This window comes from Plasmodium gonderi (genome assembly GCF_002157705.1).
Source record: "Plasmodium gonderi DNA, contig: Pgo-contig_127, whole genome shotgun sequence".
Taxonomy (NCBI): Eukaryota; Apicomplexa; class Aconoidasida; order Haemosporida; family Plasmodiidae; genus Plasmodium; species Plasmodium gonderi.
Genome location: NW_021629052.1, coordinates 1 through 13,151, shown reverse-complemented (window position 1 = coordinate 13,151; position 13,151 = coordinate 1). Strand labels below are relative to the sequence as shown.

At 19.9% G+C, this 13,151-nt stretch overlaps 3 protein-coding genes across 3 annotated transcripts; 2 read left to right on the top strand and 1 right to left on the bottom strand.

The window, feature by feature from the left end:
- Positions 1-4,183: 4,183 nt before the first annotated feature.
- PGO_001280 (Plasmodium exported protein, unknown function) lies at positions 4,184-5,077 on the bottom strand (the record flags this gene model as incomplete). The annotated part of the gene is made up of 2 exons (XM_028690923.1): positions 4,184-4,864; positions 4,991-5,077. The coding sequence occupies 2 exons, from the start codon at positions 5,075-5,077 to the stop codon at positions 4,184-4,186; spliced, it is 768 nt and encodes a 255-aa protein (XP_028546724.1).
- Positions 5,078-8,592: 3,515 nt separating this feature from the next.
- On the top strand, positions 8,593-9,365 carry PGO_001275 (Plasmodium exported protein, unknown function; the record flags this gene model as incomplete). Its single annotated transcript, XM_028690922.1, has 2 exons — positions 8,593-8,676; positions 8,799-9,365. 2 exons carry the CDS (start codon positions 8,593-8,595, stop codon positions 9,363-9,365), a joined length of 651 nt encoding a protein of 216 aa, XP_028546723.1.
- Positions 9,366-11,872: 2,507 nt separating this feature from the next.
- Positions 11,873-12,985, top strand: PGO_001270 (hypothetical protein; the record flags this gene model as incomplete). Its single annotated transcript, XM_028690921.1, has 1 exon — positions 11,873-12,985. The coding sequence occupies one exon, from the start codon at positions 11,873-11,875 to the stop codon at positions 12,983-12,985; it is 1,113 nt and encodes a 370-aa protein (XP_028546722.1).
- Positions 12,986-13,151: the final 166 nt, after the last annotated feature.

Sequence of the window (13,151 nt, the reverse complement as noted above, 5' to 3'; positions counted from 1 at the left end):
TTTTTTTTTTTTTTTGGTGATGCATTTTAGAAAGAATATGTGTGCTTAGATGAAGGAGTACATATCTAATAGTGCATATTTTTGAAGCCCAAAGAAAAACAAAAAATTGTATATATATTTTTTTTAACGAATTTGTAATAAAGAATTTGAAAAATGACCCTTTCGTGTAAAAAAAAAAAAAAAAATACATCACTGTACTTGGGATGTTTGAAACATTTTTAGTAAAAGCAACTTTACTCTTAATGATTGGCAAAATGCAGACAAAAATAATGATGTAATTATTTGGAATTTCTACATACACAAATATATAGATAGTGATCTAAAGCCACTTCCGACTTTGAGTGTTTTTAGAACGGCTTATTAACTTTCCTTAAGCTTGTAATTATGCAAAGTGGTTCTAAGGAAAGGTATATTATTATATTACAATATATTACCATATATTGCCATGTATTACCATATATAATAATGGATTAATATCATTAGAATAAAATGATAAAATTAAATATGAACAAGAAAAAATATATATAATGTACAATGTTAATATTATGTAAGCCTAAAAATATGTGTGTGCATGATATCCATTAGTATACATAAATGCATTCGTGGAAAAAAAAAAAAAAATTTTAAGTGATTAATTTTGTCCTTTTATGACATTTCGTTTAGTGCACGTAGTTTTAACGTGAAATATGGCATAAACAAATTCTAATGTTAGGGGAATATGCTTTTATAAATTTATTTCTAATATATATATTACAACGTCAAAAGGGATGAAATATTCTAGATTTTTACTGACAACTGCGCGTGTTTTCTGTGAGAATATATCTACTCATAATGCACACATGAAATGAAAAAAAAAGATATGCGAAAAAACATGAATAGTTTTGATGTGATTCTGTATGATACATACCTCAAAGCGTATTTATTATTGTAAAGGAGAAAATTATGCTACAATTTATGAACAACATAATGAAAGTACATCAATGAGATGCATGAGGCTTGTGTTAAAAATACAAAGGTATCGTTATAAATAAGCTTCTTTTCAAAGGTATTGTGTTTTTAATTCAAATTAACGTTTCAAAGTTTGGCAAAATAGGTGTATTCAGTGAAATTGCGGAAATATATATATATATACATATATGTCATATTATATTAACAATTCTTTCAGGAGAAAAAAATACACAAATTAACAAATTACAGAAAACATTTTATCATACTTTCATTTGAATGTACATTTATTATATATTAAATATAAAAAATAAAATAATAAAATAAACAATACTGTTCATCATTAATAGTAATACATTAGTATTTAAAGAGTTAACACCATGATGTAGTTTTTTCTGGATTATATATAACTTCATTTAAGAATATTTTAAATATAATTATAAATAACGTTTTTGTTTTAGTTTTTTGCAACTTCACTGTTCTTATATTAAAAATCATAAAAGTTTACTAAAAAATAATTTCCATACATTAGATTAATTGTATTTAAATTTCATGTGTAATATATGTACAAATTTTTATATTATAAAACTTTTAATATAGCTATATGATCAAATGCCATTTATCTTTATAAATTTATACATTCAATATATTTATCAGGAATATATATGCATAGTTATAAAGGCATATTTTTGAAGATGTTGAAATTATTTTTATATATATCTAATAAAAAAAGATAACTAGGTCTTAAATACATTATGCATGTAAACATTATATTTTTTATTGCTTCTTAAGTTGTATTTTGAAGAAATACAATGTTTCAACAAAGATACAAAAAATATGACATATAGTATAAACCATATAGAAGAATGAATAAATATTAATTTTTATGTTTTTATTGTAAAGAAGGCAAATCATATATTATAATTTTTGTAATATACATTTTTTTTTTTTTCAAGTATTTATAAGAAATATGGTAGCTAAATGTTATAAATCAAGGATATATATTGTAAAATAAATGAATATCTATAATATATAATCCATTCCGTAAATAAAATGAATAAGATGAATATAAATGATCTTACTTTTTGATGATATAATATAAAGAACAATATTTTTGCAGTTTATGGCAGTTGTAATACTGAAATTTTAAATTTAATGTTGAATTTTTTTAATATAAATATCTAAGTATTATATTCAACACATGATAAAACATAATCGCTTATATAATTTATTTTTTTTACCTTTATAAGTTATATTATAATAGCATAGTTTATTTATATATGAATTATAATATATCAGATATATATTATATTTAACAATTGAGAATACTTTTTTTAAAAATTTTTATCAAAAATTATTCATTCATCACATAGATAATTAGTATATGCTCCTAATTCATATTTCATTGCAAGTTATTATAAACATATATGTATTTTTATCATTCATGCTTCATATATTAGTAATTTACAAAATAACAACATACATGATATATTATATATAGTTATTTTCACTTTAAACAATTTAAACCTATTATAAATAATTTTGTTTACAGTTATAATAATAAATTATCAACCATTCTCACAAGGAATAAATACACAATACATAATAATATAACATTTTTGTTCATTATATTCCATTATTAAAATAATGAATTATGCATCAATATATTTCCTGATAAATATCTTGCGTAAATTATTAAATATCATATAGAAACTATTATAAAAAATATGTCCTAAGGAAATAATATAAAAACTGATAATTACATTATTTACCCATTTATGCGATAATATTAACATAAGGCATTATTAGAAAAATTTTAATACTTTAAGTATTTTATTTTTTTCTTGTGAAAATTTGCACGGTCCTAGTCATTATATATGAATAATAATTCTTTGTAATATGCTCAAATTATTTTTTGGATTATTTTGTATAATATCCTACAAGATGATAAAAACATTGTATTAACTTTTTGAATTCGTTAAAATTTACTCTCACTGAAATATAAATTAATAAGTCTCGGTTTCTCTTTTTCTTGGCGAAATTTGAATTACGTATATTTTATTTTTGTCCCAGGTATCTATGAGTTATGTAGCATGAAATAATAACTTGAGAAAACAGAATTTACCTTTAAAATTTCAATGACTATGGGTTTATACATGATTATGATATAGAATATAAATAATATGATATACATTCCATTTAAAAGGTAATCTATATGTAAATGTATTAGTTACGTAAGCAATTTCCATATGGCATCTATCTATATATATAGCTACAATAAAAAAATATAAGATAATATTTCAAATTAGCTGAATATATGATTAATAATTGAATGTCTCTCAGTGTTTTTTTTGGATTATTTATTTTTTTTATTTTCCTTTGTTTATATGTAAATTATATTTATTTTACTCTTTTATGAAGAACACTTATACGAACAACAGTTATACTTAGAACTTTATTAATAAATGTTTTTATGATCACTTTCTACCTTTTGCAATAATTGAAAAGCATTTTCTAGGTATTATCTGGTATATAACTTCATTCTATATTTTAAAATACATTATTGTATTCATTAATCGTTCAAAATATTTACAGTTAATAGCATTGATAAGTACATTTTTTTTTACATTTATTTATATGTTATATGATTAAAATCATATATATAAATTTACTACTCTTCATTGTATGAAAAATTAGACATATTTTTACTTAGAAACAAACAAATTAAGTTTTTGATCTTTTTTATTTTTATATTAAATGAAACAAATAACAAATTATGCGAGTTAGGGTGATCAAAATTAACAAATATACGTGTAGAAAGTAAACACTATCCTAAAATAATTATATAAGATTTACATTAAGTTATCAGATAAATAGAATGACAAATAATTGTAGTATATTTTTTAATAATTAAAAACATATATTATTCGAACTCTTGGATTAAATAACCGGATGAATATATGCATTTGTACATGGGTGAGAATTTCTATAAAATATAGTAAATTTACAAAAACATATATAACGAATTATATTTAAAGGTTTGTAAGATATACAAATAGATGCATGATAGTATGAAATGTTCTTAATTATACGAATTTGTATTATTTTATATTAATTACTTTCTGTAATCTTTCAGAATTATATATATATTTATAGAAATTTGACGTGTGCCAAAATGTGATTAAAAATATGATGTTATATAAATAACTATAGTAGGCTATAAATTATTTATATAACTTCATAAAGAATAAATATATTCAATTATATTATTTTTTTCTTCGGATTTAAGTAATTTACGACATATTAAAATTTTTCTTAAAATATATACGAGTATCAATAATGATATCACACAAGAAACCAATGTGCCAAAAATTAAATTTTTGTTATCATTAAATACGTAAGACATTAAAGGAAAAAAAATAGATCCTGAGGCAAAAATGATCAGAGGCAAAGAAAATATAATTATGATGTTTTTGTATTGATGGATTCCATTTGTTTTTTTATTTATATTCCTGCGTTTAATCAAATTGTGTATCTTACACATTCTATAAAATATTTTTTTTTCAATATAGAAATCTATCAGTGCAAAAATATTATATAATTTAGGTCTTTTTCTTTTATACACTTTCTGGGATTTCATTTTACGCATTAATGATTTTTTTAATTCTTTTTTTGCAAATTTTTCTTTCTTTTTATTTTCTTTTAATGATTTAATATGATCTTGATCACTATACGTAATATTGTGCATTTTTATATTGTTATTTAAATCCATGGTGTTCATATCACCGTTTTTGCTCTCGTTTAATTCTTCGCTCTTATTTTTTTTTTTAATATTAATTTTCCATAATAATCGATTTCTCCTTAAAGCTAATGATGCATCAGGGCTTCTAAAATTTTCTATTGATTTAATGTGAGGTTTCTAAAAGGGGAAAATAATAATATATATGATCTAAAACATTATATTTTACTATATTTTGTAACTATGTTTAAAAGCCAAAAAATATCTGTTAAAAAATGTAAGACAAGTGTTATTGTATTATTTTACGTCATCATTGTGACAATGGTATATCCATATAAAAAATAATATAATATGAATTTTAATGAAAAAGACAAACTGAAGTAATGCTGCCATGTTGTTATTTATTAGTTGTATAATTTATTAAGTAGTGAATGCTTTATCATAATTTATGTATTTATAACATTAAAAGAAAGTATATTAAATACATATTATATGATGATTATTAATAATACATATTTTATTATTAATATACATTTCAAATATATATGTATAACATTTCTTAATGTAAAATAATTGAATTGAAAACTTTAATATAAATTAGTAAATTTATACTGAAATACTATATATACATAACGGAATTCAAACTAAATTTAGTTAAATTTATGTGTATAAATTCTAAACAAAACAAATGTATTCAACAATATATCTTTAAGAAAATAATTAATATGGTACATATTTATTAACTAAATAAATGAATTAGATTGTAATTGAACTATATAAATTAAATTATAACGTAAAAGTAAGATGCAACAAAATATATAAATAAAATTATAGAACACATGCCTAAATAAATAATTATGGTTGTTAATGAATACTTTTACAGGATATTACAATTCTTTATGTGTTAAACATTAAATATACTATTAAATTATAACAATATTATTGGTTTTTATATGTATAAAATATATTTTTTATTGTTTATATATTATACAATTCATAAATTACTCACAAGTATAATAATATGAGATTTAGATTCCAAAATTAAAATGTTTGATGTCATAATATTACTATTACTGTTTCAAAGAAAATTATATATTTATTTATTCTATTGATATATATAATTTCTTATTTTATCTACATTTAAATTTTTTTGTGAAATGTAGTAGGGTATATTTATTTTTTTTTTTTTTTCTGCAATAGATATTTTTATAATTACCCATTTTAAAATTAATTCATATATTACATATAGAGATTAACGAAGTATAGAATATTATAAATCATATTAATTGGATAATGAAGTATAAATACATTGACCTTTTACATAAATTATTATTTGAAAAAGCTTTACATAAACAGTAATAATTAGGACACATATATACATTTAAATAATTATGTTCTCCTAATATCCTTATCCGTATTATATTTTATATATTGCATGCATTTTTTTTTTTTTTTTATATAGGTTATATAATTTTTTTTTATAAAATAGACCTTCTTGGATACAAATTAGGTCTCATATATCCTAATTATTCTATAATTAAGATGAATGTATAATCATAAATGTTGTCATATATATGTATAATCACGCATACTTCATGACATAAGAAATAATATTTTTTCATAATATATAGCATATATAATGGTTTTTAATCATGTTTTTCAGTTATTAACATATATTAAATTTATAACGTATGTAAAAACAGAAAAAATATTAGATAAAAAATTATTTTTATTTATATATGTAATTAGAAGTAAACATATATAAAAATAGATTACAGATTTATGTAGATTTTGATGTGAAAGAAAATAAGATTTTTTCATAGAAATCGTAAAAATAACAATATTTTATCTCATGTTGTTGATAATAGATATATTATTCTAAATTATGTTTAATATCATTCTACATATTTTTCTCTATATTAAGAACCAAATTTTAGTAGGAAAAAAAAGAATCTTTAGAATGATTAAAGAATAGAGAATTACTAAATAAAACTTAAAGGATCATTAATAATTAATCTTCATATATATAAAAGGTACATCATATATATTCATCTTTTTCTGTCAATAAATATCTTTACATTATGTTATTTTTAATAGTACACGTAGTATGTTTTTCCTTACTATTTTAGAATTATCAATAGATTATATATACATTTAATATGAATATGAACGTTTAATTTATCTTATCAATATTATATATATATTTTTATATAAATAGCACTTGATATATCCTATTTTATAGAAAAACGTGTAATTTTTTCCATAACATTATAACTGGTATTATTAATAAATACTTTAGTGATTTACTTATATTTATGTTACAATAATAGAAAAAATATACTATTCACATATATTTTCTATAATTAATGAAGAAATAAGAAATTATATAATATATAATAGGAATTTGTATATATTTTTTCTTTTATATATCAATCTATATATTCAAACATATTACTTAACTATAATGTGTCCTTCATATTTTTTTTAATATTACTTCTATATGAATTTAACTATGTAGTTTTACAAAATGAAATTTATACAGGGTTTTTATAAGAATTGTTAAAATAAAACAACACTTAAATAAGTAATTAATATGCATACAAATTCACAATATGAATATATGAATTAATTTATAGATAAATGAATATTAAAAATGCTTATAACAAAAGAGGAATAGAAATAATTAAATGTATATTATTTTTTTACTAAAAGGTTGTAAATATAAATAATATTATACATTTACGTTTTTATGTGAAAAATACAAAAGAGCATATATGGTTTATAGAGAAGTGTGTCGTTAATATAAATATATATATTATGTAATATTTTTTTTATATTTAAAAAATATTATTTAAATTGAATGATTATTTTTTATTTATTATATAAACATATAACATGCAAAAAGAATTATTATTCATTCAAATTAAAATGTCATAGTATATATTTTATTTAAATAAGAAATTACGAAACTTTTTTTAACATTTTTATATAGCATAAATATGTATAATATTATAGTGCATGTCACAACTATTTCCTTTGTAATAATAAATAAATAGCTGCATATGAATTAAAATTATTACAGCAATTTAATACATTATGTCATTTTTTCTTTTGTAGAATCCATTTTAAAAATATATAAAAAATTGATAATAAGAAAAAAATATAATTAATAATTTTTTACAATAACCTATTTATGTATAACAATACATATACCTTCCTAAATAAAAGGGATATTACATAGAAATGATGTATAAATTATGAATTAATATTAAAGGAATAAAAAATAGACCTTATAAAATATTTATAATAGTGTTGTTTTTAATTTATCGTTCATGCCATATAGGAAAATATTGTTATCTTTATATCAACATAGAAAACACTATTATTTATACTAGAAAAAGTTGGATTAATATCTTTGATTTATTTATTACCAAGAAGAAGAATTGGAAAAATTAATAGAAATTGGGAGAATTATTTTTTGTGTAAACTTGTATCTTATATATTAATAAGATTATTAAACAAAAAAAAAAATTTTTAAATATAATTATTCTATTTATGATTAGATATTTGCATTATATATCATTTATACAATATGTTATATTGTACATCATTTTACATTTATAACATAAAAATAAATTATTCTATATATTATTGAAGGATATACAGGTAAAATTATTTTAGTAATGTCATTTTTTCCTACAATTTTTTACGTGTATAATCTAATAAACCTTCTTAGGAAATTTCCATACCATTTAGATTTACATTAATTTTATAATAATATATCGTTTGAAAATTTAAATAAAATAAAATATTTTTATTATAAAGAAAAGACATTCTAATATAAAATTATTAAAATATATTTAAAACACTTTTATATGTCATAAATGCATTAGTTATTGATTTTCATAATGAAGGAAACGAAGAATATGCGCACTTTTATTAAAATAAATGCATTTCTTATGTTAACATGGATTTATAGCATTATTGAATTGGTATTTTTACTTGTATATATTATTATTCCTAATAAATTTGTATGTAATTTTGGTATATTACAATTTATAGAACCCATGTTAACATTATTTTTATTTAATTTTTTTTTTTTTTTTTTGTGGAGTCTTCAATTGGTAAAATATTGAGTAAATCATACAATCTAAGTGGGACATTTGGAATAAAAAATCAACGGATGCTGGCAAAGAATGGAATGGAAAAAGAATTAAAAAACCCACAAATGGATGAACATAATTGGGACCAAAGCGGAAATAAAAATTTAATCATTGAAAATAATCATCATTCTACATTTAATCAAATGGAAAAAACTACCAATAAAAGTAATAGTGTTAATAAGAATTCTAAAAAAAATAAATTAGTTATGAAATCATTATTAAAGAATTCTAATTTAAGGAGTAAAGAAAGAATTATAGCAGAATATAAAAACATAAAAAATATCAAGCAACGCATAGAATTGTATAAAGCGAGAAGAAGAAGAAATCGTTTTATACATAGTTTTGAATTTTTTTTTTCATTTTTTTCTTTTGGTTTATTTTTATCCATATTTCCCACATTACTTATAACAGATTATTTTTCAAAAACTCATTATAATTTTTTAGTGTTCTTGTATTACGGAGCTTGCGTTGCATTTATTTCTATATTAGCATTAGCTATTATTTATCTTATGGATTAATTTGTAAAGTAAGGAACGTAAAAATGCAGAAAACGATAAATATATACCATTTTATATTTAGTTAATTATAATGAATTTGTTGCATAAATATATAATATACATATTAAGAAAAGAATATAAATAAATTCATGATTTCTTTACATTTTTAAAATAATTTAATAATTCTTTGTAATTTTTTTTATAACATTGAAGCCTATGTATTTATATCAGCTATTTAAGTGCGCAATTAATATTATTATCATGTTTGAGTCTATTTAAGCATTTTGCGTTTATCATAAATAAATATATATTTCTTATTATATAATTTTTTATTTTTTACAATTTCGCAACATATAATATTTATCTTATATATGGAAGTATTAATAAACTTATACATCAGTTTTTTTTCATATGGTTCTTGGAAAATTATTTGTGTTCTAATTAAAATTTATATTACAAAACGGTACAACATCATTTAAAATTTTCAATTACGTATTGTAATTTTTTTTCTATTGTATGGCATTGTTATATGGATATTTATTGAAATAATTAAAAACATTCTCTTATATTTTTATATGAAGAATGAATTAAATTCTTTGTATTTTAATGTAAAAAAAAATTATATTAATTCTAGTTGTTATTAATAATGAAAATAAATTTAAAAATATTTTTTTTCAATAACACCGTCTGAAAAATATTTATGTAAAAGCAAATCAATAAATATTATTTTTTATAAGTTGCTTATTATTTACTTGAAATAAATACATAAGAATTTAGAAACAACGTTTGTACTTATTATAGACGAGAAAAAAAAATATATTGTTGAATCATTAATCCTTATCATTTATAGAATGTGATATATATATGTAATTACTATACCATTTCCTTCAAAAAATTGAATGTTCTCTGTTGAGTGCGCAGTATCATATTGATTTAGTACATCAAATTATACCTATATAAAAAGCTGCATGTGAGTTTATTTTTGAATAAGCCACGATACAATGTAAATTAGGTACATTCTAAAATTAATCTTGTAGTACTGGAATATTATTTTTTTTTTTTTTATTAAAAGTTTTAAATATTAGAAATAATGTATGATAAAACAATAATAATGTAAAATGCAGCATTTTAATATCCAAATACAATGAATAATTATTTATTCATTTATATATATGTATTTAAAATAGATTGTTTCAATTCCTATGAGTTTTTATTATTAATTATGTCTATGTCTAGTATATATATGTATGTGGAAAAGAAATATATATAAGTACAATTTTCGTTGTAGAATTCTTTGAAACACATGTTCATGATAATTGTTAAATTAGATTAAATCGTTTATTTGTATTATGTTATATGATATAAAACTAGTTTACATAAATTTGATGAATGATATAAAATAAACATATAAAAGCACTGTCTAAATTATTAACAGGAAAAGAGTAATAAATAAATTAGTCTAAATCAAGAGGACTAAGCCTTAAACGTAAAAAAGTTTCAAAGTAAGTTTATTACGCAAAATTATTTTATATGTTAATACTAAATAAAAATTTCATTGTGTACGTTAAATAGAATATTTTACATTATATATTTTATTTCGCTGAATATTATACATATAGTTATTTATGAATTCGTGTATTATTTGAATATTATTTCTATGAGTAGACATGTACATTTTGTTTAGCTGTAGTAGATATATGTAGATTGATATGTGTTATTTTTGTAGAATGAATAACATATTAAATATGAAAATAAGAATTTAGAAGAGGATATGTAATATTGTTATAGTTATATACATATTCTTACAGCAATGTTTGTAATTAAATGCATGGTGTTTTATTTTTTTTGTATTATAAAAATCCATGAAGTGTTGTATCAATAGCTTATTTTTTACACATAGAAAAAGTGTAATGATGTAATGAGTTAAAACTTAACTACCCCTATTTGACTATATAGTGTGCATGATAATTAATAAAATAATTAAAGCAAAATATTTTATTATAATACAATAGATTATTTTTTTCTATGTTAAATTTTAATTTTCATTAAGCCTTTATATTAGCTTGTGTATATTAAAAATATTACAAAATATCAATATATTTTTATTAATTAATGTTAATTAAAATTGATATATGTAATATATTAATGTCATGTATGTTCCCTTATCATTCTATATCATATATATTATCATCCTTTTATATCAGAGTAAAATATTTAAACATTTTTAAATGTAATAATAACTAAGGACGAGCACAAAAATAAAATATATTATGAACGAATATATTTCTTTATGTATATAATATATAAACATCTAAAAGAACTCAGTTTTATGATAGTGTTAAATAATCCAAAATGAGAAGAAAGATTAGGATTATACTTTTTATTAAAATCATTACATTTATCATTTTAACTTGGATATATATGTGTTCTATACCTGAGGTATTATATCAATATATGAATATTGTGTATTTCTTCTGATATTATTTATATTTAACATCGGTTATGTTTAATTTGTAGCTATCTATTCTATGTATTTATATTTTCTTTGTTCTTTCAAGAGTATATTTTGTAAATGTTTAAGTAATGTTTGTATTCTACGTGAACCTATAATTATCAGAAGTGATCGATTATTGGCAATACAAGAAATTAAAGGGGAATCGAATAAAGTGGAATTAGAAAACAATTTGTCAAGCAATGTGGATGATAGTAAATTAAAAAAAAGTGCAATAAATGTATCATTGAATAAAAACATTAAAAAGGTATCCAATAAGAATTCCAAGAGACGCAAAAGTGGTTATAACCGAACATATATTGTAAACAAAAGATTATTAAAAATATCTTATATCTACAACTACATAAAATCAATCGATTATTCCATTAAAGATGTAGTACTGGGACATTCTGAAAAATCAGATAATCATAATTTTAATGAAGTTATTACAAAAAAAACTATAGAAAAAATGTTATGTAAAGATTACATATTAATAAATTCTACTCCATTATCTGCAAAACTGAGTAATACACTATTTTCTATTTTTGAAGATATTAATAATGATATTGCTATAAAATCCGTACATTTTGCTTTAGTTATTATTTTTACGCACAAGTACAGTAATTCAACGTATGGAATGAATAAATCATTAGACTCATTGATATTTCTTACACTAATGATTACTTGTTTATCACAAATTTTATATACTCTCGGAGAATACATGATTAGAAATAAGTACGAAAACATAATATTGGAGAAAAAAAGAGAAATTAAAGAGAAATACGAGATAAAAGCAAATGAGAAAAAAGAAATTAAACAAAAAAAAAAGGAAGACAAGGCGGAGAAAAAAAAACAGAAAATAGAGAAATTAAAAGATTTAGAAACTTACATAAATGAGTATAATGATAGGTATGCTAAAAGGATAGGATTAGGAAAGATGGACTGTTATTGTGAAAAAAAAATATTCGATGCAATAGACAAAATTGATAAAGCAGGTAAAAATGATAATAAAAAACTAAAGAAAAAAATACATTCGAAATACGGATTTTGTTTTGTTACTACATGTTTAATTCCATTACTTGGAGTAATTCTTCCAGTATTAGATAAGATTACAGGTATGAAACTTAATGCTAATTTGAAAGTTATATAACCACAGAACAAACAATAATACCGTCTGTCTTATTTATATTATTAACATATATAATATTGGCTATCATTATTTACATAATGATAAAAATCATAAAATATGAAAAATTAAAAGGGAACAAAGGTAAAATGAGTTTTAATGAATATTGTGGTTTCTGCAAAGATGTGTT